This window comes from Aspergillus bombycis, assembly GCF_001792695.1.
Source record: "Aspergillus bombycis strain NRRL26010 chromosome Unknown contig00015, whole genome shotgun sequence".
In the NCBI taxonomy this organism is placed as follows: Eukaryota; Fungi; Ascomycota; class Eurotiomycetes; order Eurotiales; family Aspergillaceae; genus Aspergillus; species Aspergillus bombycis.
Window position 1 is genome coordinate 28450 of NW_019170017.1, and position 27715 is coordinate 56164.

Consider the following 27715-nt stretch of genomic DNA (forward strand, 5'->3'; position numbering starts at 1 on the left):
TCATTGAGACAAGATGGCATCAAGCAAGAGATTCTTGTAGCTTTAGCATGGGAAGCCTCAAGTCCGAGAAAGAGGGGAGCGAACTGGTCACTCATGGTTGCTGACAGTGAAACAAAGTAGAGTTGGTATATTAGTAGCACTACCTACTTAAAACCTCGACTGAGACTGCCACTTCCAGATTAATTTCCAAATATATTGGCGCTGCTGGCCGAGCCGTTCTGGATGAAATCGACAAATATATTCGTGGTGGCTTCGTAGATATACCAGCCCTCATGCTGAGGTAGGAGGTTATCTTCGTCATCTCTCTTCGGCTGTGGCAGGATTCCGTCCTCACGTAACGCCCAGCTCTTTCCCGTATATTCTTCGAAAAAGCGTTCAAATGCTGTCAGGGCCGTGTCCAAGCTGCTTCCGGTGGGAGCAAGAATCTGAGAGCTTGATTTACCAACACGGCTGTATCTGCATTCGGTTTCATATGTACACGGTTCACCATTGGATTCGTAGATCTGCAGTTTATCGAAGTATCAGCACTGGTTGTGGAGAATAGAACAACCACCGCGATCTGTAGTCAAAGACCTGATTCATATATGTAACTAACCGTAAGCTGAAATTTCTCTTTACGTTTCGAGATTGTCTGTCGGACAAGCGTTGCTTTGTATGTCTGACGAGCTGTCATGTCCGTGTAAACATGACGCTCCGCTATATTTTCTCTCCATCAGCACTTAAGCCGGTCAAGCACATGGAGCACAGGACATACATGTAGTGGGTCCAGATTTCTTCCCTCGGTTGGTACCTGAAGGGCTTTTTGCGTTTAATTTTCCTAACATCATAATGTGAGCCCTGTTTGGGAGATGATATGTATATATATTGAGAGAGAGCATACTTGTACGCTTGCTTGCAGACTTTTTCGTAGACCTGCCCTGCTGCTTTAGGGTCTTCCTAGCTTCCTCCTTTGCTGTTCTTCTTTCCTCTTTCAGGATATTCTCGATGAGACATGCCTTTTCCCGTTTTGGTGTTCGATTACGGGAAAGTAGAGAATCCTCCAACCATTCATATGACACTATCTTAACAGTCCCGAGACGTTTAGCTTCTTTGACTTTAGTCAGATGTGTTAGTAAAGCAAGATTCTATTAATTTAGGTATTGTGGAACTAACCTGCAGGGATGTTGTTCATATAGGCGTCCTTGGTTGTAACTAGGTGCGTCACATCGTGGGTGACTTGCCTAGAATACCTTCCGCCGTTTGCTTGAATCCATTGCGGAATTTTATTACCGCTGTCTCCAAGCCTCCCAGCCGAGCATAAGTGAACCTTTGCAAAAGACTTGCTCATATTGACTGTATGAATATAGGTGGGCGGTTGATTTGTGGAGCAGGACAGGTAGATCGTCGGAGAGAACTTGGGATTCGAGGAGGCAACTATTAGTAGATGGTCTGGTAACAACTACTTATCAGCTAGGATGAGTGAAAGAGCTAGGTTGGGTGAAAGCAGTGAAAGAGATTAACTGTAAGAACAGGATGATTTGAAAGTGAGAGTTCGAGCATAGTTCGCAACCTCGAACTTATATACACATCTGATTTGACACAGTTGATTGTATCTCAAAACTAGGTCATAAACTAAAAGTGAATCGCAGCCCGAAATTGAAGTGTAGATCGAGTCATTACTCGAAAGATAAAAGGAAACTTATTCATGATCATCGCTGTGGATCTGTGATAAGTTGCTGGTATCTGAGAACAAAAAAGCCTATGAATTACTGCTGAAGTCCTGTCACTGCCTGCACGAAAGCATGGATTTTACTCGGATCCTGAGCGCCATCCGACTCCACACCAGAACTGACATCTACCCCAACAACCTTGTGACCTGAGTTTCCTAGCTTCTTGATCGTGTCAGCAACGTTTGTGGGATCCAACCCGCCAGCCAAGATAACACGCAGGCCAGCATCGCTGTCCAGAACGTTTTGAACACCGGATGGGTCGAGCAATTCACCCGAGCCACCAGCTCCAGAATCAAGTAGGGGCAGAGTGTGGTATGCTCTTCGTGCAATTCCAGTCTCCTCAAGACCGAATTTGCGGATGACAGGCACCGGTATTAACCTAGCCCATTCCAATGGCTCAGAACCGTGTAATTGAACTACGTCAAGTTCCAGCTTTTGTTGCTGCTCCAGGATGTACGACAATGACTGATTTTGGAACACACCCACGAGCAGGGCGCGGTTGGGATGGCGTAGAACATTGGTAGCATGATCAAAGTAATCAACCGAGGCTGCATTTGATGTTCCTTGAGTTGTCGAAGCGGCATGACGCACAGGTCGTTTCGTCGACTTCACAACTTGAGAAATTCGAAGAGCAACATCGTCTGAAACAGTTCGCTTTCGTCCCTGTACCTGAATAATACCAACCAGATCAGCACCAGCCTCAATTGCCGCCCGAGCTCCGTCTTCAGATCGTGTACCGCAGATCTTGACTAACGGCGAGGCTCGTGAAGCTTGAGCAGATTTCTCGTAAGACCCTCCGAGAAGCTCTGCAACAAAAGCAGATGTGTTAGATGCTCGCATAAGTGCCTCTCCCACGAGAATTGCTTTGACACCTTCCTTCTTGTAAGCCTCGACATCCTTGGGCCCGGAAATTCCACTGAGAGCGCAAACAATAGTATTCTCATTAACCTGGTCCATGAGACGACTCGTCGTACCGAGATCAACCTCGAAGCTTGTCAAGTCTCTGTTATTTACGCCAATCACCTCGGCTCCAAGCTGGACCGCAATCTTCATTTCCTCCGGAGTATTAACCTCAACGAGAGGCTCCATTCCCAAGCTGCGAGAATAGTGATACAATCTTGTAAGAAGCTCAACGCTGAGCATTTTCACGATGAGCAGAATAGTATCAGCCCCAGCAAGACGGGCTTCTAGAATCTGATATTCGTCGAAGACAAACTCCTTCCTTAAGATTGCAGGTCTGTTTGTAACGCCTTCTAAGCTCTGGCGGACGGCACGCAAGTCCTCGATGCTGCCTTTGAACCATTCTGGCTCAGTGAGGACAGAAATAACGCTGGCGCCGGCCTTGGCGTACTCTCTAGCCTGGGCGGGGGCACACGCGTTCTCTGCAATCATACCCTTGGAAGGGGAAGCGCGCTTGATCTCGGCCATAAGAGACAACGGATAAGGTGATTGTCTTAAACGGGCAGGAAATGAGACTTGTGGAGGAGCAATGTTGAGGTCGTAAGCAGCCTGAAGATCCGCGGGCCGTTGCGAAGGAATAGCCTTCTGGATGGCAACAGCAGCCCTGCGGTGATCATATATCTTTTCTAAGATGGATGTCTTCTTGTCTACCTTCGAGGTGCTATTCGGGGCAGCCAACCCAGTCGCAACAGAAGTGCCACTCTGTGCACTGGATTGTTTGCCGTTACCCTCCCATGTACCCGCTGTAAGTTTGAGGAAGTTCCTAAACATCCCCCGGCCATACTCGGTGAGAATACTTTCAGGATGAAACTGGACACCCTCCACGGCAAGCTGCTTGTGCCTCACGCCCATGATAACGGTTTTGTTACTATCCTCACCCAGCTGGGCGTAAGAGGTTACCTCCAAGCAATCAGGGATCGTTGAGTGGGTTCCAGCAAGGGAATGATATCTAGTCACGGCGAGCGAGGTCGGCAGCCCTTCATATGCACCCTTGCCGTCATGTGTTATCACGGACGTCTTACCATGCAAGATCTCGCCAGTGACATCGACTTTGCCACCAAAGGAAGAGATAATGCACTGCTGACCCATACACACACCAAAAACTGGTACTCTGCCGCTGAAGTATTGAATTGCAGCGTTACTGATTCCAGCGTCGGTTGTCGGGTGGCCCGGACCAGGACTGATGACCAATTGGGTCGGCTTTTTGGCGATCAATTCCTCCAAGGATAATTCATCATTGCGAAACACCTGAACGGTGGCGCCCTCAAGAACGAGATATTGGTAAACATTCCAGGTAAAAGAATCATAGTTGTCGATCAAAATGACATTTGACGCGCTATCAAGCCGTGAGGCTTTGGTGGGATGATGAGGGGAATGGTCCACGAGATCGGAGCCCGACATGACTAAGACCTGGATCTAAGAGACGTCAGAGTCAATAATTGAAATGAGCAATATACATGAGAATCATAAGCGCAGACAGAAGTCTATCACTCAAGCAACAGCTAACTTACCTTTGTTGAGGGTTGGGCAACGAATTGTTCTAATGCGGGGCGTTTGACTCACTGTAGCCACATTCCGGCCCCGATACATCCATCGCCTTTCCCAAACGGGTTTGTCTGTCAAACTGCGCAAAATTTAGTCTCACCGCCCTGCACTAAACCAAGATAGGCGTTGATTGTTGACCTCAGCCAAAAGTGCTCCTTGAATATTCTTGAGTTCCCGCTCTCAGCTTCCTACGCTTATTGCTTTATCGACCTTACTCTATTTAGGCCCCTCCTGCCTGCGCATACAAGCTGTATCTTTCTAGGTCTTAGAATGATATAGCTGTTGCGCCAATGGCTCCCGTTCCGGAAGCCTATTTCCCGTCCCTGGACAAGTGCTTTTCCGGGGACGTCCAGCTTCTGTACGCGCATATGCAATACTTAACAGAGAAGTAAGGCTAACTATACCATCTCTTTAGGTCCTGGAAGAGAGCATTTCTTTACACATGCAGTCCCGAGGATGACGTAGACGACACCGGCAGTCTGCATGCTTTCTTGTCGCACCCAGAAAGCGTTCAGCTTCTCGCAAATTGTTTAGACGGGTTCGCCTCCTCTTCGGCGAAAACAAAGTCAGATTTTGAATCGAAAACGGCTGCGATCCATGCGGAGACCACAGCGCAAGCTTCATATAACCTGAAGGAACTCAAAGAAGACGCCTTGTGGCTGAGCCAGAAAGCCGGCATTGATGAAATCGGCGCTCTGAGAATTGCAGTCTTAGAATGGCAAAACCGCCCTGTCACACGCCTTCTGTCTGGATTCTCTGAAGAAGAATCTACAAGTTTGCAAAGCGCAGCTGGTGTTGAGAACTTTCGCATGTCGCTGGCTGGGCCCAGTTTTGCTGAAATTTTCAGTCAGAAAGTCGGTCGTGAGGACAATCCCTCGGGGTTTGTTTCTGAAGAAAGTAGGCGTCTGCGTCTGCGAGAGCTCTACTTGTCGGAAAAAACGCATATTATAAAGACGGCTCGGAGGCTATTCGCTCTCTCTCTGCACAGCAACGTCAACGAACCTGCTCCGCAAAAGTCCGAACGGAAACGGGGCGACTTGTTGTGCCAATTGGGAGCGACACTCTTCAACAACAAGCTTGCTGGTGATAAATCCCGCACTTTCATTCAAGCATGCATCACAGCTATCCAGGTTCGCCTTTCAGCATTGGAGGGCGATGGAGGATGGCTAGGACTCGCTGAAAGTAGCGAGAGCGTGGAAGATTTGTGGCGAACGGCACTTGTTGAAGAGATATTGCACATTGTCCAAATTCTGTTTCTACATCTTCAATCATCTGCGGAGCTCCCTTCCGCCAATGATTTCGTGTCCTGGCTTCGTCTCATGGGCGATTACAACTTCCTTGAGCCACTCCAAATCGTGAGTAGTACTAGAACTTCCTTCCTGCCATCAAGTTCTATGAAGCTGACCTCATAAAGCCATGTCAGAATCCGCCAGAAGTATTACTCCCTCTTCAAGCTTTTGTGAGCTTGACGACCCTTGCGTTCATGAAGCTACCGCTTACTATTCCCTCCATCATAAACAAAACTCCTATGCCAGAGTCTAATACGAAACCACCATATTTTCTCTCGAAGGATGAGATTGGTCAGGTGAATGAGATTTTTGTTTCTGCAGTGGTGGAGTCCAAAGTTGCAAGCCCCGCAGCGTTCGCATGGGGACTGGTTTTAAACACTATGAGAGAGCTTGCCCTCAATGACAAAGAGAACCGGGAGTTGGAACAGTTTCACAGCGCAGTTGACTCATTTCAATCGAATACTCCTCAATCTACCGCGGGCGGAGCTTCAGAAATTTCACTGTATGAGGAGTTGTTAGAATGCGCACGAACTCCGAAATACACGGCTGATGATTCTATAACCCTGTTGACCTCAGATGAAATGAGGATCATGGCTTCTGAGATCACCATGAATCTGGCTACCAAAGTTGGCTCCACATCTGCAGTTGACGATATTTTAACGAACCGTTGGGCTCGAACGGTGCTCCTGGATCTCATCCGAGTGGCCGTGGTGTACTTAGATTATTCGCCCGAAATTGTGGAATCCGTTCTGGCAATCCTTGTGGGCTCATCCACAGAATATTTATGGCCCAGAAATAGCCTGGCTTCGCCTTCTAGTGACCCACGGTGTATTTTCATCAAGGATGACCTCTTGATGGACAATATCTTTCGACTAGCCCGGTCGCGATTCCCTTATGAGACAGTGCCGTTTTTGAAACTCTGCCGCGCTCTTATCAACAAAGACCTAGTTACCGACGAAGGGATTCCGGAAATTCTCAATGAAATGGAGAACATGGACACATTTACTCAGGCCTTGCCGCCTGATTTCCAAGGGTACGAGACGATACGGGAAGATGAGAACGCAAATTTCGTCACTCTCGTCGAATCCCTTCCAATGATTGGCTCATCCCCTCGAAGGCAGCTATCTGAAACTCAAACCAGCAATGCTCTGGTTGTTACGGGCTCATCTCAAGTTCCGTCTACAACAATTGGGCAAGTTGTGTCCGAGTCAAGGCCCGCTGTTATTATGTGGCAGCACCAGTATTCTTCGCTAAGCTACTTAGGAAGCTGGCTGGAGGAATGGAATGAGAACGGAGGATACTCAGCAGGATGGGGAGAGGACTCTATCGCGGAAATCATAGGGCTCTTGGCAGATCTCCTCAGTACCTCTAGGGATACACAACGTCAAAATGGCGATGACTCAGGCGCTAAGAGGATCTTGGAGATGGCAAGCGACGGGTTAGCCCGTCAAAGCGATATTGTTTCAGTGGTACTCGACATTCTCGAACGCAATCTGTCTCATATTGGACCTAGAGCAGGCTCTGAGAATGTTTTGGACTCTGTTATTGCCTGTCTGCGGTTTATCACCGCTCTTATCGAAGTTTTGCCTGGCAGAGTATGGCCATTCCTGTCTCGGAGCAGCCTATTTGGTTCTGATGGCAAAGGCGGCATCATGACCGCAGTCATCTCCGCCCTCGAGGTCACATCAGGCGAATATCCCTTCCTCCTTAGCTGCGTACGTTTTTTCGAGTCCATCGTTAGCGACGCTGTCTCCCGTGCTGTTTTGAGGAGAAGCCCCAATAGCATAATGGGCAAGACCGCAGCCGTTTCTGATTGGACTGCTGGCGTTCCATCTCATATGATGAGAGGTGTTCTCTTGAACTTTGTTCGAATAATGGTCGAAGTGTATAACAGCAGCATCAATTGGCGATTTAACTCCCCAGCACAGAGGTTTGAGATCAACGCTGCACTCGCCAAGACATTCGAAAGAATACTCTACTATGCTTATGGCACGAATGACACTACTAAACTGGATGCGAAAGTTACTGGTGTATTCTCGTCCTCAGCGACGTATCTTCTAGATGTTTTACGACCGCATTCGACAAGTGATCTCCCTTTCAACCCGATCCTTCGACTCATTGCTGACGGCCTTCAAACCCCACCCACATTATATCTTCGGTACTTGACACTAGTAGAAAGGCAGGTCAGTTCGACACTCATACTCTCGACCAGACTTTTACAATCCGCCCAGCTACTTGATACACCGCCGTCATTACTGGAAGAGCAACTGTTCAAGGCAGCTCCAGTTCTTGTCAAACTATATGCACTGCATGACGCCTACCGACTACCTATTATATCTCTTCTTAACACACTTATCACAGGCGCAGCTTTGAATTCTGACAAAGAGCCACCGTCCCTGATTGGTCATTTGGGAGCCGAGTCATCCTGTCTCTTTCTCGATATTCTATCGCAATTTGACAAGCCGTTGAGTGATCGAAACCTACATTTGGGAATATGGCAGCTATTGTCAACATTTGTCACCAAACGTCAGCAATGGCTTGCAGTCTATATTCTTACCGGATCCTCTCCTCGTCAAACACTGAGAAAAACCGACGATCAAAAGGCCCCGGCTATGAGAGGAACACCGTTTTTGAAGATTGCTCTGGATACACTTTCAAACATCGACCAAGTTGATCTTCAGGTAGCTCTTGCGTTACTAGAGTTTGTCTCTCATGCCCAGGAAAATTGGCCCTGGGCTACCTCTGAGCTGAGAAAGCACTCCCTGTTTTTCACCAGCCTCGTGCAATATGTCTCGAAGTTGAACATAGCGTCATTATCTGTGGTAGATCAGATATTCACTACCAGAATTGCAGCTGTCGTCGCTGATCTCTGCACTGTGTATTTACATTCCGCAAAGGAAATGCAGGATCGGTCCTTCTATAAGACTCTGATTCCGCTTGTGTCTTGGTACGCGAAAGATGCAGTTGAGGTCTCTGGATACAATGCCTCACTACACGCCAACTTGAAGAAGAACTTTGAGATGAGGTATTCGGGCTGCAAGCTAGCTGATTTCAAAAGGACGACGTTGCAGCCTCGCACCCTGGGCCGTGATTATTGTTATGATATTCGTCTTGGCGAAAAGCTTCTCTCTTACGATTTCGCATGGGCAGGAAGCCGAAACCAAGGCTTTAGCCAGGAGTTCGAACGCGCTAATCTCAATCTGTCACTGATTGAGGCTAAAGTGGTATGTATTCGTGCAATCCTTATATGAATGGGTACTAATAGTGTTTGATCGCAGTCACTCCTCCATAGTTGGAAATTTTTCGCCATCGAGCATTGCTCAGACTTTATGATGGATCGCGAGGTTCAGAAATCGATGGCTGTAGTCGTACAGAGATGTCTGGAGGCCAACACCAATGGCGTCCCACAAGAAGCAATCTTCGCACGTATTCAACAAACCCGAGTTGATTTCGCACAGGCTTTACTCCAGCGACTTGTCGAGATCGGATCCCGGGGTGCTGAAGTTTTTGGTCTGCTTGGGGTAGTATGGGATGCATTGCGCTCCCGCCGCGCAACGTATGAGGACGCAATCATCAATGACGATACCGAGTATTACCGGTCTCTTCTCAACGTGCTTTTCCTCGCCCTTCAGTTCCACCATGACTCACCTTCCCGCACAGCGCCCGAAACGCTCAGTAAGAAAGCTGAGGTATCATCTGACTTGGGACTGGTGGTCGAAATTGTCAAGACTGTGGTTGCTCAAGGATTCAAATCATTGACTGCGTACTTGCACGATCAACCAGAGAAATGCACACCGAAGGACTTTGCCATCATAACTGCCATTTTGCAAAGCTGCTTGCAGGTGAAGAATGTTGATCGCGTATACGAGCATATCGTTTATCATATTGCGGACAATGATACGGGCCGCCATGCGACTTCTCTGTTTTCGTGGGCTGATCAATTGGCTGTGGCCGGCGATCCCGTCTACGGAGAACTCAGTATTTCTTTCCTTGTTAAACTATCAACCATACCCATGCTGGCAGAACACCTCGCTGTCGAAGTGGTCCTGGTCAGACTCTCTACATGCCGGCTGACAAATATCCTGCGACAACCCAAAGGCTTTGGTCCCTTTGATAATGTGCCCAGGATGTATGCTATCTGGACCGGTGGTATCCTTCCCCTTTGCCTGAACCTCCTCTACCACGTTATTCGCACAGCGCCCGAAGTGGCGGCCTTCCTCAATCAATTCGAGGGTCAACTTACGCGGGCGTCCGAGGCGTTTGCTGCCGACCGCACGGCTGGGTCTACGGCCCGGCGCATCTGTCTGAGCATGACATCCGAGGCATACTCACTAGCACTGATCTCCTTTATATTGGATCGATTCCGCGAAGCGGGACCTAGTGCCGGCATGGATGCTGAATCCATCCAGGAACTCAAATGGGACAGAGCGCATGTCAAGGAAGACATTGAAGATCTCCTAGAACGGAGACAACTCCTCCGAGCACGGATCGTGGCCACGAGCGACAAGGAAGCCGAGTTGGTACGCCAGAAACCATTGAATGCTTCATCGTCGGGGGCTGAGAACCGACTGGAGGAGAAGATCGTGAGCGAGTTGAAAGCCACACTCGTCTGTCTTGGAGGAGAGGAGGCATAATGAAGCTAATGTATCCATTTCATGTTGTGTGCAATTTCAAGGTGTCTATGTGGTTCTTTCTTGATATTTTTTCCTCCTTCCATGACTTGTTCAGGGTTATCCTCTAAGATATAGCGTGATGTTTTTGACAGGAAATGGCAGACGGAGGGGGTGTAGAAATCTTTTATCGGTATTCCATTGATTGAACATACCTACCACATATCAGGGTGTTTGCCTTTTCTACTCAGACTCGAGTCAAAGAAGAAGAAGAAAGGGAAAGAAAGAAATGATGTAACCGGCTAAATATGCTAGGAATCGTTGCATACCTAGTAGGCGATGCACCCCTCACTCAACTCGTAAGCATTCGGTCCCACCAATTGCGAGAAACTCCGGCTGGTTCCTCAACTGTGTGACATACCCAGGGACAGTGCGGCTCCCATTCCCCCTATAATACAAAGAGTCAAAGACCCGAGGTCATGAAGCGTTTACTTCCTCGGGATCTCCGCTCGGGGAGAAGCTGATTGGTACCGACTTAACCGATCCTAAATGCGGGGAGAGCTCTGTAAGCTTGGTATGGGGGTTTGATCCTCGAATTATGAATGGATTAATTTGAATAAATTATTCATTTGGCTGGTTCTTACAGGGAGGGGTTTGAGGTAGTCATATTTTTGGGGAAAGTTTCGATTGGAGTGAATTACTTGGCTCGCCCCCTGTTCCTAACTTTTATATATGAATTGATCCTGCTCTCCTCAAGGCTTATATTGCAACTTACTCTTCCTTACCGTTTGTTGGACTTTATTAGTGCTTCTCTTCCTGAAAGCTATTTGGTCCCTGTTTTCTGGGTGGAATCTTCAAGACTCATAATGCCTTTCAAATCGCGTTGGCAGGTGCATGTCCCGGACGCGCACCTGGCAACTGTCCTGTTCACATCGCCCACTCATCCGTTGTCAAAGACACATAGGTGCTTCTCTGAGGCAGCTCGTCCCGACACGCATTATTTCACCACCCATGATTTCCGACTCTGGTCCAAGCGTTTTGCGGCAGGGTTGCGCAAGGCTGGTCTCCAGCCAGGTGATCGGGTTTTGCTCTTCTCCGGCAACGATCTCTTCTTCCCTGTTGTCTTTATGGGTATCATCATGGCGGGAGGTATCTTCTCGGGGGCCAATCCCACTTACGTCGCAAGGGAACTGGCGTATCAGCTCCAGGATAGCGGCGCAACTTACCTCATTTGCGCTGAAGGGAGTCTCGACACTGGTGTTGAAGCGGCACAACTCGCAGGATTGAGTCGGGACCGGGTGTTTGTTTTTAACAATGCCATCTTCGATGGGCGTGGGGAGGGCAAGATGGGTTGTCGCTATTGGGGTGAACTGGTGGCGTCTGCGGAGGAAGGCAATCGATTTGAATGGGATGATCTATCGATTCCGGAGAAGGCTAACCAGACCCTCGCCTTGAACTATTCCAGCGGCACGACGGGGAGGCCCAAGGGCGTGGAAATCTCTCACAAGAACTATTGCGCCAACATGCTCCAGGCTAATCAATCGTTTTATCTGAATCCGGACTGGAAAGCAAGGAATGCTAGGTCTCGGTTCCTCTGTTTCCTACCGATGTATCATGCGATGGCCCAGAATATTTTCATTGCGAATGCATTAAAGCGTGAGGTTCCTGTGTACATTATGCCCAAGTTCGACTTCATCAAGATGTTGGAATATACGGAGAAATTCCGCATCACGGACCTTATTCTGGTCCCCCCTGTGGTTGTTGCCCTAGCCAAGCATCCTGCGGTCAGAAGCGGCAAATATGATCTTAGCAGTGTCGAGGGGATTGCCAGCGGTGCAGCGCCCCTGGGAAGAGAAGTCTGTGATGAGGTGGAGGCGCTCTGGGAATCTGGACGTATCAATGTGAAACAAGGCTGGGGGATGACCGAGTACGTTGTGGCCCCTATGATCTCCTCCAATCAAGCAGCATATGTAAGCTAACACAGAGGTTTTTTCAAAGGACTACATGCGCTATACTTGGCTGGGACCCCACCGAAACAAGTCGCACAGCGTCAGTTGGAGAGCTGAACCCCAATTGCGAAGCAATGATTATGGCGGACGACGGGGTCACCGAGTTAGGACGTAACCAACGGGGTGAACTCTGGGTCCGAGGTCCGAACATTATGAAGGGCTATTGGCGAAATCCACAGGCCACAAAGGAAACCAAGACGGAGGACGGATGGCTGAAGACCGGAGATATCGCATATGTGGACGATCAGGGGAAGTTCTACGTAGTGGACCGAAAGAAGGTACGTCGTATGACAAATAGTTCAGTTGCCACATATGGCGAAAAAAAATAGCCTTGCATACATCCCTTTAGAACTTAGTTATGCAGGCGCGTTAACTGACAAATTCTGTCCTAGGAACTGATCAAAGTGAAAGGCAACCAAGTTGCACCGGCAGAGTTAGAGGCCCTCTTGCTGGAGCACCCGGCAGTAGCTGACGTTGCGGTCATTGGAGTCTCGGTGTAAGTATTATATTCGCCTCTCCGGAGATTGATGAACAACCAGGAGCAGCTGATAGACTGACTGTCAACGAATAGGAACGATGACGAGCGCCCTCGGGCATATGTAGTGCTAAACCCTGGACAGAGCGCCTCCGCACAGGATCTTATCGCATTCATGGATGGGAAAGTCTCCGCGATCAAGAGGATCACTGGCGGGGTAATCTTCGTTGAGGCGATTCCTAAGAACCCTTCCGGCAAGATCCTGCGAAAGGTCCTTCGAGACCGCGCTAGAGAGGAGGTGGCCTCAAAACCGAGTATCACCGCGAAGCTATAGGTCACACTCTGTATTTTGCCTCTCACCTCTCCAATTTTTTTCCTCGTCTGCGGAGCGACAGGCCCAGTCTAATGTAAATCTAAGCTTCGGTGACCTGATTGGTGGGGCAGCCGATTTTAGCATGCATTGAAGGGACCTGGTTGTTGGGTCGAACGGGCGAGGAATATTGAAATGACATACTTGATAGACGAATCTGAGTGGATCAAGGTTCGCGTAGTCTGTTCCTCTTAAATTTTCCTGCTGTCAAAAGGCCACGAAAGGAGGTCGGCGCCACAGTCGATCACTCTGTTTACCGCCACACTGAACGCATTCGGCTCTTTTTCCCTGTGCCAAGAGCAGATCTAAGATATTAGTGCGTTAGTAGTGTCCAGTAGTGCAGGAGTGAAAGACATGACCCAGTGGGCACCAGCACAGACGCAATCTGATCTAGAGTTCTTGCCGAGGAAGAAAAAAAAACAAAACAAGATATTCGTGAGAAGGGAAAGTTTCAAGGGGGGGGGGGGGGGGGGGGGTATCATCTCACCAGAAGCCACACCTCCAGCAAAAGCAAAAGGATTGACCCGTCATGCCATGGCTACCTGATGCGAAACTTTGGTCATTACGCTGGCTTTATGCGAACCAAGATGGATCTGCACGAAGCAGACGATCGGATGATGGGCTGAGCTGAGAAAGAATATGTAATAATGTAAGAGAATAACGATGGTGGATACTTTCCATTAATATTCTCAAATTACATCAATATTCCATGTATCTTATTGAGAAGGACGAATCTAAATGGGGGGTCACGAGGGTAAGGGCACCTTTCCGAATGGGGAACAGTCCATGACGGCTGGCGCTTCAAAACTGCAATGGATCTGGACCTTGACAATCATGAGCAGAGACATGCATTTGATGGAGAGACTTTCTCTCTCCACTTCCTCCTTCCTGTCTTACGCTCGACCGCAGACCGAGCCGCAAATGTTTAGTGCCGGTAGCCAGCCTTATTCTCACTCCTGGGGACCGGTGCCCCTCGCTAAGTCCGCCTAACGAACTAGCGGGAGAAGCTCCTCTCTTGAGCCGGCAAACTGCGCAGGTGGCGCTCTTTCAGGGCAGCTGAACTCAGGTTACCTGTTGGCCTTCTTGCCGCATTCTTGGGTCTCGTCTGGCCCTCTCGTCGTCGTACAATTGCGGTTGGCTCCGTTTTGCATGGGTCTTGCCCACCGCTCAACCTCGCGTGGCTGACTGGACTGGAAGCCCCCTCGTACCGAATTGTGCTTCAAGAATGGCTGCATGACGCAGGGTTGGATATACGTGCCTGCATGGTGGAGTCTGTCATTTTATTGGAATACTTTTAGAAAGTAGCAATTCCCTCACTGGGTCAATCTGAGACGGAGTATTATTTCTTTTCGATTCAAGTACCTCTGGTGGCCATGGCCCAGATTATAAAGATCCCTGTATACCGCTCATAGCTCCTATTCGCAAGAGAATAAGCTTAATATCATCTCTACTTCTATCTCAGTTCGCTTCTTTCTTCCAGCTATTTAACCCTCGTCTGGTTCTACCCGTCAACCGAGCATACTTAAAAACCAAACCTATTGCCTATTTGAGTATAGAACACCTCATACGGCCATCTCCAGTACTGGACAAACAGACTGTTGAGGAATCAGGGATCTACACGCCGTTAACGTTCCCAAGAAAAACTGCCGAGACTCTCCTTAGAGCAAGGAGACCAAGAGACACAGGCAATGGGCCATGAGAAGGATCACGACGCTTTGAAGAGCACCCAGGTTCTTTCGTTCTGGATCTCCTTTACCGTCGTCTGCATACTGTGCGTCCTCCTCCTCGTTCAACGTATCAGACGACGACATCTGGGCAGATACGCACCGCTAGAGAGGCAAATGGATCCGCGACGCTTTTCTTTTGGCGAAAAAGAAAGGCGTGGTGGCGACGAGGAACTAGCTGGCCTAGTGGGCCACGGAGTGCCCTACTATCCAGCAGACCCGTCGACCTACGGTGTCGCCGGACTCCCTTCAGCCTGTGATATTCTGCTGCCCCTGTCCCGTTCGACACATCTACCCTCGAGTGGTTATCTTGCTGCTGTTCTAGGCCGGGAACGGAGTGTCAGCACCGCGCAATCATATCAGCAGATTCAGGCTCCTTACGCTGTTGCCCCATCCGAGCTGAGCCCCAGCTCGGGAGATAGTCGGTCATCCACCGCTGGGCGCAGCAACAGGCTTTTGCGATCTGGATCTCTTGGATCTTGCATTGAGACCGCCGATCGACCGGTTGGGTCACAGACGCTCGACGTGCAAGAATTTTCCGGGATGGCGGCCCCAGAACGGACATGTTCTGTCCTGAAGCGCAACCAGGTTGTCCATCACCTCTACGACGTGGATGAAGGAGGCGTTCGCACGTATAAACGGACCATGCTCCAGTACAACTAATTGATTGCGTCCATTGGTCTTTGTTTCTTCTTGACTTCCCCTTCCACTGCTTAGTTCGGGTACTTTATTTTTTTTCTTATATTTTTTCCCTTGCATTCCATTGGAATTCCAGGTCATTGAGGCGCATGTTTTTTTGTCTTTAGATAAAAAATGGTGCCTAATGGGTGGCGGACTTGTTTACATACAGAATTATTTTTTTTTTTTACTTCTGTTGATGACTGATGACGAGTTAACGATGCTGAATTCATGAAATCTAAACTTAACTGTTTCCAACACGTATGGACAACAACCCTCTTAACCCCTAATCAGCGAAGGACCTATCGTAGATAACTTTTCCATTCAAAAGAACAAGTATGAACCCCCAATAGCGATGACGAAGTCACATGCCCCATACATATGGAGCTTAGTCATCTCCAATAAACGGCCATGATTGCTCGATAGCACATCTGCGATACTAGTAGTTCCCCAAAGTACAAACCAACAAGAAATCGCAGCCCAACTCCCCTCACTCGAACCCCACCTTCAAGCGCGGCGAAGAGGAAGGGAAAAAAAATGCAAGAGAAAAAGGAAACAGACCGAGAAGGAAACGAGAAAAAAGAAGCGAAAACACCGGGCGCAGCAAAAGACAGAAACCATACAACAAAAATGACAATAACAACATACCCCGGGGCCTTCACCTCCGACCCAAATCTCACCAATCTATCTCTATCTCGACTGCTCGCCCGTCTTGAACATAATCTGCTCTCGTCCTCCGCGGACTTGAAGCCGCTTCGTCGGTCGGAGTATCAGCGTATGAGAGTGGGAGCTGTGCGTTCTACGTTTCCTTTATCTTACTTTGCGGCTTCTCTTTGGAAAACTCCGTGTCGGCTTTGCTAGCTAGCTTGTGGCTGGAGCTTGACTCTGGGCTTCTGGCAAGGCTCGTGCTAACCAAGCCCAAAACTAGAATATAGAATATGCCCGTGCTACGCTCCAAGAATTACAACGGAGTCTCCTGCAGATTAAACCAGTCGACCGTCGTCATGAAATTCAATCGGATATTACCCGGGACCGCCAGACCCTGAAACGGTTACAGAGTGTACTAGACCACCTAAACGCTGAAGCGGAGATAAAGTTCTCCGCAAAAGATGGGCAGCGGCTGCCCGATGTGGAGGGAATTTACGAGGATGAGGACGAGGAGTCAGTGGACGGGGAGGATTTGCTCGGGACACCGGAGGAGGGGAATACACCTGACGAAGGACGGGAGATAGGCACATTAGGAGATGAGACAGAGGGAGTTGAGATCGCCGCGCAGGAGGAAACAAAGACGATCCCTGGGCAGAGCTCCGAGTCCTTGTCGCATGAGACAACGGCAACGACGGCGACAGCGGACCCTACAGCTACCGCTACTACAGTTTCGCCTACGCCAACGTCTACCTTACGAAACCGACATAATGGCCCGACGGACTTTCCAGCCAAAGCAACAGGTTCTTCTTTACACGAACACAACATCTCTGCACAACCATCTTCTTCCTCAACTGCCAAAATACAATCCACCGAAGAAACACTCGACACACACCGTCGCGAACAAGAAGACATCACTAACTCTCTTCTGTCCCTTGCGACGCAGCTCAAGTCCTCGTCGCAAGCCTTTCAATCCTCTCTGGAATCAGAAAAGTCCGTACTGGCCCGTGCCGTCGAGGGTCTGGACCGCACGACAGGCAATATGGAGGCAGCAGAACGACGAATGGGTATGTTGCGTCGCATGACCGAAGGGAAGGGTTGGTGGGGACGGATGATGCTCTATGCTTGGATCTTTGGGTTATGGATCGTTGCGGTGTTGATTGTATTCATCGGCCCGAAATTGCGGTTCTGATAGCTATCTTGTGTTTATAGAGCGTTTATGCATGGAGTACTGGTGTTTGGATGGACATCAGCATAGCTGAATATCAACTTTCTCAGTGACGTGATATCTATGTACAAACGCTAGGGTTTGATTCTTATGTCCAAACTCGTTTTATTTACAACCTACAGGTAAAATAATACAAACAATATTTTCACAATCCTTAGTTCTGACTATGATCCAATGACCGACCCGGCATGACACATGAGAAAAAGACATGATAGTCCACGTACCCTGCCATTCCCCGTGCCCGTGGCCCTGTCGTCGCTCATTGCTCCAGCGGACGTGAGACAGGAAAGATGAGTGATATAAGTACACACGAGGGCACCAAGAGATGATGGGATATCCAGCGTTCAAAACCAAAACGTAAACTAAAGAGGAAATTGAATGAGGGATAGGGTAACCAGGCACAAAATTAAATGAAAATGCTGGAAAAGAAAAGGAGACAAGGGAAAAGATCAATAAGAAAAGGCATAAATTGCTCAATGTTCAACCCGCCCTCATGGAAGAGTGAGAACAATGAACTGCGGCTCTGTGTCATGGGATGGATATCGGTGATGCGGATAACAAAGAGCTGGCTAGATATCATTTCAATACAGAAGAGGGGAAAAAAGAAAAAGGAAATTAAGAATAGACAAGTGAATGTCTTCAACGCCAGGTTCTTTCAGAAATCACAAGGTATGACGAACACATCAAAAGGAAAAGATGAAAAGAGAGAGGAAGGGAAATTATAAGTCGCATAGCATACGGTCTAAATGTCGGATATTCAAACAGGCACTCGATCAAAGCACCCTACTCATTAGATCAGACCACAGAGTCGGAGGTTCTCTTGGATGATGATGTCTAAAACCAATCGTTAGTAAAGCATAAGCAGATGGATAATATGCGGCAACTCACCATTTACTGCAGCCATGACGAACCGAATCTGTGTAGTGTCAGTGGCACACGTAAAGTGCGTGTAAATCTGCTTCTGCTCGGCTTGGTTGAGGGACACGAAGCGGTTGAGGATGTAGTCACAAGCAGCGGCATAATCAGCACCACCCTCATAGTCAGGGAAGTAGTTCTTCATGGGGCTGACGGGCAGCTTCTCCTTGAAACGATCGATCTTGTTGAGGAAGAGAATGATGGATGTCTTGACGAACCACCGGGAGTTGCAGATGGAATCGAACAAAGTAAGGGCTTCCTGCATACGGTTGACGGTCTCATCTTCGAACAACAGCTGATCGTACTCGGAGATGGCGACCAAGAAGAGGATCGTGGTGACATTCTCGAAACAGTGGATCCACTTCTTCCGTTCGGAACGTTGACCACCGACGTCGAACATCCGGTATGTCAGATCGCCAATGATGAAGGTGGTCTCGGTAATACCGGTAGTCTTGACACGGGAGCGGAGTACATCCTGGTCCGTAGGAAGATAATCGGACTGAGCAATGCGTTCAATGGCGTCAAAGTAGCTGAGGGGATCGATTAGCATGCTACGGGCATTTGATCAACTGCATCGGAAAGTACTCACTATTTCGCAGAGTCGTTCAGTTGGTATTCACGAGACCTCTTGAAACACTCCTGCACACCGCTGTCGCGCCACAGAGCTCCAATCGCATTTCCGACCTCCGGAGGAAGGTTGTCACCTTCGATTTGAGCGGGCTGCATGAAGATAGTTTGAACGTGGTACTCGTGACGGGCATCCTCGAGGGGCAATTCCAAAGATTCCATCGCTTCCAAAATGACTCGCATCGACTGGACCGTGTTACTGTAGATGATTTCCTTGAAAGACTCTCTTTCGTCGCGCGAGTATCCGCCCTCATGGATCAGTTTCATCTGCTTGAGAATTGTCGACTTGCCCGACTCTCCCGCTCCTGCAGAGAAATGGTCAACAAAGCGCCTAACATACGATTATGATTGTTCAGGTGGGATCGGTTGCATACCGAGCAAAAGCATCTTGATTTCGTTGCGCTGCATCATCTTGTCGCGTTTAAGCTGGTTTTCGATCTCCTCGTTACGGGCCTTCCCCTCCTTATCCTCTGTACTCATTCCGCAACCCATGTTGGCGGTGTTTAATTAAGGTGACTGGTGATGTTCAAAGGTTTGTCCAAAGAGAGATGTGGTGGCCGGCGTGGTATTGTATATGAAGGAATCTATTTAAGGAATAGGCGTCAGCGAAAGGCCGCACTTTCCACGTTTCGAAACCAAACGGCTGATAATTCCAAACGTGCACCAACACGAGGTGATCCAAACTTGACGAAAAACTATCGCGTAAAAAAATCAAAAAGAAACACAGAGCCAGCTATTGTATTGACGTAAGGAGTAGCGGTTGATACATCGATATCACCAGCTAATACAGTGAGGAGAATCAAGTAGGTTCGTTGAGGGCTGAAGATGACGAGGCTACTCACCGATCAAAAATTCTCCCTCCAAAATCGAGATGATATTTTTTTTATCACACACACTCGAGAAAAAAAAAATTAAAAGATTGGGATATAATTCCGGGTGGTACTATTGAAAGTACGAGTGACCATAAATGAACGGGAGTAAGGGGGAGAAAAATTCGATAATTGGAGCGTGGTCTTGAGACGGGGTGGAAAGGAGGTCAAAAGGAAAGTGAAACAAAATGTTACCCCGATGCTGACGAACACAAGAATTACGGCGTGCAGAAGGCGTGCAGAATGGACGAAAAGCAGCGACCACGAAGATTAAAAGACTATGGAAGGGGAGTAAATCCTTCACCACCCGGCTGGAACCGATAGAGTGATTGATCGAAGAAAGAGGAATAGAAGGAAGAGAGAGGCTGAGAAAGATGGGCGAGGATAAGCTCAGGTAAGGGGGCTTTGGGGAGAGACTTTGGAGGGGGCGTCGGAGAAACGAGCAAGAGAGAAAGAGGCGAGCGAGTTGAGAGTCCCAAAAAGGAGGGTGTGGGAAATGGGATGGGGCCCGACTTGGACTTACGGGAGTACTTACTGGCTGTACTGGCCAGCTTTGCCGGAGAAGGGAATGAAGGAAAAGGAAAAAAAAAAAGAAAAAATTGAATTTCGGTTTTTCCTTTTCCTTCTGGAACGCTAGCAGGTGGTATACGACTGGAGCAGCAATAGGGGGAAAGTGGGGGGTTTGGTTTGGTAACAGGTAAAGCTATGCGATTGCATTTTTCTCATTCGCTGGAAGGGTCACAAAAGAGAGTGGATCTCCTAGATTCATCTAGCCAATCATTGCACTTAATCGACCATCCCCCTTTTAAACGAGTGGCTCAAGGCTCTTCTACGATCAGAGCATCCTGGTTTTTGTGTATCGGATTTCAGTTTATAAATATACATTTCTTCAACTTCTTCCGTAAGCTGACATCTCAGACGCTGGGCCTGATGCAGAACCCAGTACTAGCGTTGCCAGGAATACCGCCCCCATTGCAAGGCAAAACACAGGACTCTGACGCTGAGGCCCTGAGGCCTTGCCGTGTCCGGTCTAGTACCTCGTCAGAGGTCTCCTGATCGTTACTCTAACTGGAATGACTTAATTTCCGGGCCATGCAGATCTATACAATGTCCGACTGTATGACATAAGGGTAGGCATAAGCATTGTCCCGAACTACTCTAAGTAACTCATTCGCGTATTTCAATAAGTATACGAGTTTATACTAGCGACACAGATCCTAGGAGACGTAATTAAAGAAGGTTTTTAGGGGGGGGGGGAATGGTCTTGAATACATCCGACCTCTCAAAAGACGCTGCGCCAAACTGCCAACGTCCATTGAATTTTCGGATGACATACATGGTGGGCATTTTCAGTTTTGAAGTGCCGCCACTGGTGGAGATCTGACACCATGGAATGGCCTCAGATCGCCAGGCACAACTTATGGATTCCTATAGTAGTGTGCAAAAGTCCCAACTTTGAAACTAGATGTTTTACTTCCACGTTCCCGGAACCTTGGTTTTCTTCTCTTCTAGGTTGAATTTCTTGTACTGCGGCTGTTTCCTCTACTCTATCGGTTAAACCGACAAATACTCTATCATCTGAAAAGGCCGTGTGGAGATTCTGCTACTGTAAGAAAGCAATTGGGGCCGAAGTTCTTACAGCATATAAAATATGTATATCATACAGCCTTAGTATTGTATTGTAAACTCCACTTTCAACTGCCGTTGATCTTCCATCTCCGCACAACTCTGAAGGGAAAATCGTCAACAAGCAGTCGCGTAATCCTTTTGCTCATGAGCGTTACTCGGTCATCAGTCCTTCCTTCCGTACCGAAGAGTCTGAAGTGTATCATCTGCGTTTCACATTTTATCTCCCTGTCTCACAGCCTGATAAAAACAACCTTGCAATAGTACCTTCGTATCACGCTTCATGCGATGCAAAAGCCTGCTGTGGCGCCATCCATCCATGGCTCCGCAGTATGACTAATCCTTGTGCTCCACTGTCTAGTGCTTCTAGTTAACTTCCTTACCACACACTATGCAAATGCTTTGTGCAATCACGTTCCTGGACAAGGTGCGATATCGTGAAAACTATGGGTCCTAAGCAAGACTATTGAGGCCGGACTTCAGGCACTAAACCATACTTACTACTGCCTTCCAGATGGGGAGTAGCCATGGGGTGCATACGGAGTATGAGCACTGAAGAGAATACCAATAATGGATGGGGTTGACCATGGGATCCAAGGGACCGGAATGCACTTGGTACTACATACATTGGTCCAAGAGGCTCTCAAGGTATCGACGCCAGGAACTGGCTTGGTTCGAGATTTGCTAGACCCTAAGCCCTGAATATCCACATTGAAAAGCAAACAAAACCCCAAAGACAGGTACGCGACAAGTTACCCACCACGTACTAATACTATGAATCATCAATAACAGAGCATCCCCGTGACTTAGGCGACTTGGCATAGTACTACTCTGGAATACATTATATTTGGTCCCGAGTCAATCAGCCATATTACTTAATCCATGAAGAGCAGAAATGTGATCGAACAATTTGGGACACGACCCATAATTGTGCCAATCCGTCCAATGGTTCTTGTAATCTCAGATTGTGTATACCCTCGAATACTATCCAATCGCCTGCACAGCCTGCCCTTGATCCCTGGATACAGTTGAGCCAACCGATCGCGGTTAAGGTCCACCGTGCATACTATGGTTTGCGGTCCGCCCGTGGATTTTAGGGCTACCGCCTTCGATCCCCGATCCGATCTTTCTTCTCCTCTTGTCTTAAGATCTCTCGTACAATTACCCACTTGAGCATTACATTTAGATTTTTGGTTTCATAGATCTATTCATATTACTACTATATTATAGACTATTTTTATAGCAATTCGCCCCGCCGCCAAAATGCACGAAATGTCCCATATGGGCCCTCGGGGTGAGACCCTTTTCTCAAGGACCATCGCCAAAACCACCAATACCTAGCTAACAATCTTGCAACACCAACAGCCTTCAACCACGAACAAAGCAGCGATGCAGAAGCCGAATACGATCGCCTCCGTGGCCTAGCCCGTGAAGAGGCCCAGAAGCGCAACTCTTGCTTTCAACGGGTGTGTGCGCATCGCATTTTTCCCTCCAAGGCCCTGACCTGACCCGAGCCAATGCGACTAATTCTCTCAACGACGTTGTCGGAACAATAGTCTCAAGAAGCGTACTCCGAAGGTGATGGCGCAATGGCCAAGGAGTTGTCCGAGCAGGGTAAATCCCACGGTCGCAAGATGGAGGAGTACAACAAGCAGGCCTCCGAATTCATCTTTCGCGAGAACAACGCCGAAGGGCGCGTGGATCCCGATACCATCGATCTACACGGCCAATTCGTAGAGGAGGCGGAGGAGATTCTTGAAGAGCGTATTAAATATGCTAGAGATCATGGCCAGAACCATCTGCATGTGTAAGTTGTCAGGTTAATTGTCGGCTTTTTTTTGCGCGCGGTGTTAACTGGTTTGACTCAGCATCGTCGGCAAAGGTAATCACTCTGCCAACCACGTTCAGAAGATCAAACCTCGTGTTGAGCAAGTCTGTCGCGAACTGGGTCTCCAGTATGCGACGGAAGAGAATGCGGGACGCATTTATGTCAATCTCACTGGTGGACCGGCCGATATGTCTGAAGTTCCGGCACACTCTGGTTATGGCCAGTCGCATGGCCAGTATCCCGGTCAACAGCATCACCAGCAGCCACAACAGCAACAACAACAACACCAGCAGGACCCCGTCGAGGAGATGGTCAACGCAATTCTCCCACGTGTGTTGCGCAAGCTGGAGAAAGCTTGCTGTGTGGTTATGTAAGTATTATGGGATTGGTCAACACTTATGTTCACGGTCACAATGCGACGAAGGATCAGACAACCTTCGATATTATGTTACGGATATATAATCGTTGCAGGGGGCAAAAAAACCTGGCTTACGACTGGGATATTTACATGAGAGCTTGGATTAATATACCCAGAGTGTTTAGATTCTCGCTTTACCAACCAAGTTTATCAAATCTTATTTGTACCATTTGTCTTCATCAAATGCGATAAAATCGACTATGCTAAATAGTGACATAAACCGATCGGGCAGACACAGCCGAACTTATCCGCATATGCATCTTCATCATCGATGCGTTGTCCAATCTTTCCAAGTGCACAAAAGCCACCCAAGCTTAACACGCTATTGAAACATGGACGAGAACGGCGGGAAAAGAAAAACCACAATAAGACCAGGTTATACATCTGCCTTTCGAGCGTCTTTAAGAGTTGACTCGGTTATCTTATCAAGAATGGCACGTATCGTCACTCTATTGCCGTTACCTTCGGGTTCCTTGCCATTCTCAGTTGTCTCTATCTCGGCAATAAGTGTCAAGGCTTTATCACGTAAATCCCGGACAACATCCTGAGTGTGCGCAAAGCTGCCCGTGCTCTCCATGTATTTGACTGCGTATAATTTGACCTCCTCATCCTTAGTTTTCTGCTTCAAGATATTGATGAGCTGGTGATTACTGGGATCGGATCGAATGCTGTGAATGATGGGAAATGAAAATTTTCCCTCCGTGAGGTCCTCGCAGAGACCTTTGTTCTTAGTGTAGGTTGTATTGGATAGGTTGAGGTAATCATCACAGATTTGGAAGATCAGCCCCAACACATTAACCAGGCTCACGCAGTCCTTGCCCGTGTTGCTCTCAGCCTGCATTAACTTTATAGCTAATCGGAACAACCCACCGGTCTTGTTTCCAACCATCTCGAGGTATTCCTCTTCGCTGGGGCAGGTGAGGGTATCTCGCCAGAACAGGTCCATCCCTTGACCACGATGGAGGTTCAGTAACTCTTGAACGTAAATATCAATTGCAGCAGGATTGTTCAGCTTTTGAACCTCTTGGAGGGCCAGGAAGTAAACGTAATTCGCGGAATTGATGGTCTGAGCTGTTCCGTAAATATTATGAGCCACGGGAACTCCGCGACGGAGAATGGAACAATCTTCGACATCATCGATCCTACAAAGAGAGAATGACAATTAGAGTGGGCCCAGCCGGGGCGAGTGTTATGAAGATACACCTACAATAGTGATGCTGTGTGAAGCATAGCTACCACCTTGGTGATGATAGACAAACTCCCCGTGGGGACTCTCAACCATTCATTAAATGCGTTGATAAGCTGCCGCCGTATATCCTTGCCAGGATGCTGCAGCATATAATCATAGGGACCCAGCACGATCACCTCATTCTCCGGCGACCACTGGCCATCTTTATATTTTGTGCCATCTAGACTGGACCGGTTACGAGTGTGTTTGCGCCGGATGTTGGTGTTCGTCTGTAGTTGATCGCCATTTGATTCAGGAATAGCGGCGAGGCTGGATTGTCCTGTCACGGATGAGTTTGTACTAGCTCCGTCTGTGGCACCCGCAGAGCTAGTTCGAGGGGGAATGGCAGTGGGGGGCTGAATGGAAGAAGTTTCCGACGACATGGTTCCTTGATTTGCTTCCCCATCAAGTTTCGGGTTGGTGATACCCTGAGGAATGAACAGATGGCACATAAGCCAGTTATTTAAACTGACCTGGCGAACTGCCAAAAGCCCCGTGATAGAGGTAAACTCTTTGACCTGTGCCGCACAATATGAAAAGGGTGAATGCAGGAAACCTTTGTTGTATGCGGGGAACAACCCAATTAGGCGGCCTGGACAATGTGACGTCGATTCATGTGATTCGTATTGTGCCCGGGATCGTCTCGGTCACGTGACATGATCCGTGATCCAGGCACCCCGAGATGCTTTCCATTTGAGTTACCAGGGGCATACCTCAAAGATGCCATTCCCATGGATCATGCACCCCAGGCTGCAAGGAGTATGTTGCCCTTCACAAGGGATAGTCGACTGGACAACCCAAAGGACCAGGGGAACAAGAATTCGAACAATGATCGGCCAAGTCCGAGCAAATTCTACTTCCTACTAACAACGGAAGAGCGCCTCAAGCTCCAAGGCACGACAAAACACGACATCGCCAGGACCCTTTGATAGTTGGTCCTGCCAGGATGAGCTGGCAAGATGGCGCAGCTGAACTTGTCATCATCACAGTGACAGCTCAGCGCCTAACTGTCCAATGGCCTGCGAAGCGCTGGAGGGAGTTGCGTCCCAATTGGACATGGCCGGCCGTCTCCCGGGGCAACCATCGGCGTGTTTGCCTGTCTGTGGGGTTCCCTCTCACTAAATCTGCCTAGTGAGGATCTCGCCACGATCAGAGGGTGGTGTTGTCGAACTAATTTGTCCCTCGACCAAGCTATTTATCACCAATAATTGAATTAAATTAAGGTACCTGGCGTCTGGACTAGCCGGATCTTGTTCTATTTTTTTCCTGTCCTACTTTCATATAGATAAGCCTCGGTGTCGCGTCTTGTCGCCGAAAGCGTCGCCGAGTTAAAAAAAGACTTTTGTTCCCGGGTTTGTCTTGCTTCGCGTTCTGTTTTTTTCGTCAGCAGCCATCCTTTGGATTTTCCAGTCGCGTTACGTACTCATGGAGACTTTGTTGGCGCATTCGTTCGACTACCTTTCTTCGTACGAACCAAGCAAAGTTCGCAAAGGATTGCGCCAGGTTGAGGGCCTTCTTGCGCAAATCTGTTTATCCAAGTCGAAACAGCCGGCGTCTGATAAACGGAGGTCATTACTATCCTTTGGAGCTCCACAACCGGTTCCCAGGGCTCTGTCCGAACTAAAAGATGACCCCGCATTTAGAGAGTTTTTCAAGCTTCAAGAAGGGTTCCAGTGGAATGGTACGCGCCGTCTGGTCCGATTCCATATATTACCGGGTATCCGATAGACTGACAAGCTCCTCCCAGTCGCAATGCGCTTGGTAACTTGCCTTGAGCACCTCCTTGGTCGAGGAAGTAATGGCACAAACGACCTTCTTATACTCTCAACACTCGACTTAATACAAGGCGCGCTTCTTCTCCACCCACCATCGCGAACATTGTTCGCGCGCGAAATTTACATGAACATACTGTTGGATCTTCTGGACCCGATCAACTGCCCCGCAATTCAGTCTGCTACCCTCCTCACTCTTGTAACGGCTCTTTTGGACCATCCCGCCAACACGCGCACGTTTGAAGAGCTCGACGGGCTGCTCACCGTGACATCTCTCTTCAAGCAGCGCGCAACATCTCGCGAAGTCAAACTCAAACTCGTCGAGTTCCTCTACTTCTACCTAATGCCAGAAACACCAATGATCCCTGCAGGCGCAGGCGCCAGTGCGGCGAACGCAGCGGCTATCGGATTGCAGCGCAGTCCAACCAAGTTAGGGGGGCCAAGGCCAAGGAGTGCCAATGGCCCAGGAGCCCACCATGGCGGAAGGGGAAATAGAGACACGCGCACAACGGATGAAAAGCAAGCACTGCTCGGAAGGTATCTCAACAATGTGGAGGATCTAGTTGAGGATCTAAAAGAAACGGCGCCTTTTGGGGCAACAGTTTACTAGCATGGGCGGCAGCCTGAGCTTCCTTTTTTTCCTTTTCTTCTTTCTTTCTTTTTTCTTCTTCTTTCCTTTTCATGGAGCAATGGAGCGTGCATGGAATGGTATTGTTGGCTGGTCTCTGTGTTTTGCATAATTCCTCGCGCTGAATTATCCTTTCCTTCTTTCTTCTTCGCCCTCTTTCCTTCTCTCCTTCCATTCAATCTCCATCCCTTTTCCTGTCTTTATGACCCTCTCTCTGATTTACCATTCTCGCCCCGTCTGGCACGGCGTCTGGCTCGAGAATGCGGATGAATTCTCTTTTCCCTGCTTGTTCCGTCATATCAACCTTTCCTTTCTTTTTTTCTCTACGACTTATGGGTCATTTCGATGCAGCATGTATCATGTTTCTGGGCGGACTTTAAGAGCAATGACTACTTTTGAATGATCATATCAAGCCGAAAATCAGATATCACCATAATCACTCCAAATCCATGTCATAGAAAGCGTAGCATTGACACCTCGGGTCTTACGCAGTTTGAGATCAAAGCGGTGGTGATGATTAAGATTGTAGGGGTGATCTGGGAACAAATTATATAAAAATTTG

At 48.5% G+C, this 27715-nt stretch overlaps 10 protein-coding genes across 10 annotated transcripts; 6 read left to right on the forward strand and 4 right to left on the reverse strand.

The window, feature by feature from the left end:
* Positions 1–179: 179 nt before the first annotated feature.
* On the reverse strand, positions 180–1171 carry ABOM_002396 (BRCT domain protein; the record flags this gene model as incomplete). The annotated part of the gene is made up of 4 exons (XM_022529526.1): positions 180–503; positions 596–696; positions 755–1093; positions 1153–1171. The coding sequence occupies 4 exons, from the start codon at positions 1169–1171 to the stop codon at positions 180–182; spliced, it is 783 nt and encodes a 260-aa protein (XP_022392262.1).
* Positions 1172–1745: 574 nt separating this feature from the next.
* Positions 1746–4070, reverse strand: ABOM_002397 (bifunctional anthranilate synthase/indole-3-glycerol-phosphate synthase; the record flags this gene model as incomplete). The annotated part of the gene is made up of 1 exon (XM_022529527.1): positions 1746–4070. The coding sequence occupies one exon, from the start codon at positions 4068–4070 to the stop codon at positions 1746–1748; it is 2325 nt and encodes a 774-aa protein (XP_022392261.1).
* A 413-nt stretch (positions 4071–4483) lies between these two features.
* On the forward strand, positions 4484–10137 carry ABOM_002398 (nucleoporin; the record flags this gene model as incomplete). The annotated part of the gene is made up of 4 exons (XM_022529528.1): positions 4484–4572; positions 4630–5569; positions 5629–8727; positions 8782–10137. Coding segments are annotated over 4 exons (5484 nt in total), but the record flags the coding sequence as incomplete, so codon positions are not given.
* Positions 10138–10979: 842 nt separating this feature from the next.
* ABOM_002399 (acyl--CoA ligase) lies at positions 10980–12931 on the forward strand (the record flags this gene model as incomplete). The annotated part of the gene is made up of 4 exons (XM_022529529.1): positions 10980–12040; positions 12112–12400; positions 12515–12618; positions 12694–12931. The coding sequence occupies 4 exons, from the start codon at positions 10980–10982 to the stop codon at positions 12929–12931; spliced, it is 1692 nt and encodes a 563-aa protein (XP_022392323.1).
* A 1724-nt stretch (positions 12932–14655) lies between these two features.
* ABOM_002400 (uncharacterized protein) lies at positions 14656–15354 on the forward strand (the record flags this gene model as incomplete). The annotated part of the gene is made up of 1 exon (XM_022529530.1): positions 14656–15354. One exon carries the CDS (start codon positions 14656–14658, stop codon positions 15352–15354), a length of 699 nt encoding a protein of 232 aa, XP_022392270.1.
* Positions 15355–15999: 645 nt separating this feature from the next.
* Positions 16000–17206, forward strand: ABOM_002401 (uncharacterized protein; the record flags this gene model as incomplete). Its single annotated transcript, XM_022529531.1, has 2 exons — positions 16000–16161; positions 16298–17206. 2 exons carry the CDS (start codon positions 16000–16002, stop codon positions 17204–17206), a joined length of 1071 nt encoding a protein of 356 aa, XP_022392269.1.
* Positions 17207–18032: 826 nt separating this feature from the next.
* On the reverse strand, positions 18033–19276 carry gpaA (guanine nucleotide-binding protein subunit alpha gpaA; the record flags this gene model as incomplete). The annotated part of the gene is made up of 4 exons (XM_022529532.1): positions 18033–18076; positions 18131–18687; positions 18747–19089; positions 19159–19276. 4 exons carry the CDS (start codon positions 19274–19276, stop codon positions 18033–18035), a joined length of 1062 nt encoding a protein of 353 aa, XP_022392272.1.
* A 3266-nt stretch (positions 19277–22542) lies between these two features.
* On the forward strand, positions 22543–23481 carry ABOM_002403 (Smr domain-containing protein; the record flags this gene model as incomplete). The annotated part of the gene is made up of 4 exons (XM_022529533.1): positions 22543–22573; positions 22645–22745; positions 22836–23086; positions 23148–23481. The coding sequence occupies 4 exons, from the start codon at positions 22543–22545 to the stop codon at positions 23479–23481; spliced, it is 717 nt and encodes a 238-aa protein (XP_022392271.1).
* A 420-nt stretch (positions 23482–23901) lies between these two features.
* Positions 23902–25136, reverse strand: ABOM_002404 (FPP/GGPP synthase family protein; the record flags this gene model as incomplete). The annotated part of the gene is made up of 2 exons (XM_022529534.1): positions 23902–24667; positions 24733–25136. 2 exons carry the CDS (start codon positions 25134–25136, stop codon positions 23902–23904), a joined length of 1170 nt encoding a protein of 389 aa, XP_022392267.1.
* Positions 25137–26178: 1042 nt separating this feature from the next.
* Positions 26179–27135, forward strand: ABOM_002405 (cell division control protein 14; the record flags this gene model as incomplete). The annotated part of the gene is made up of 2 exons (XM_022529535.1): positions 26179–26434; positions 26501–27135. The coding sequence occupies 2 exons, from the start codon at positions 26179–26181 to the stop codon at positions 27133–27135; spliced, it is 891 nt and encodes a 296-aa protein (XP_022392266.1).
* Between the last annotated feature and the right edge of the window lie 580 nt (positions 27136–27715).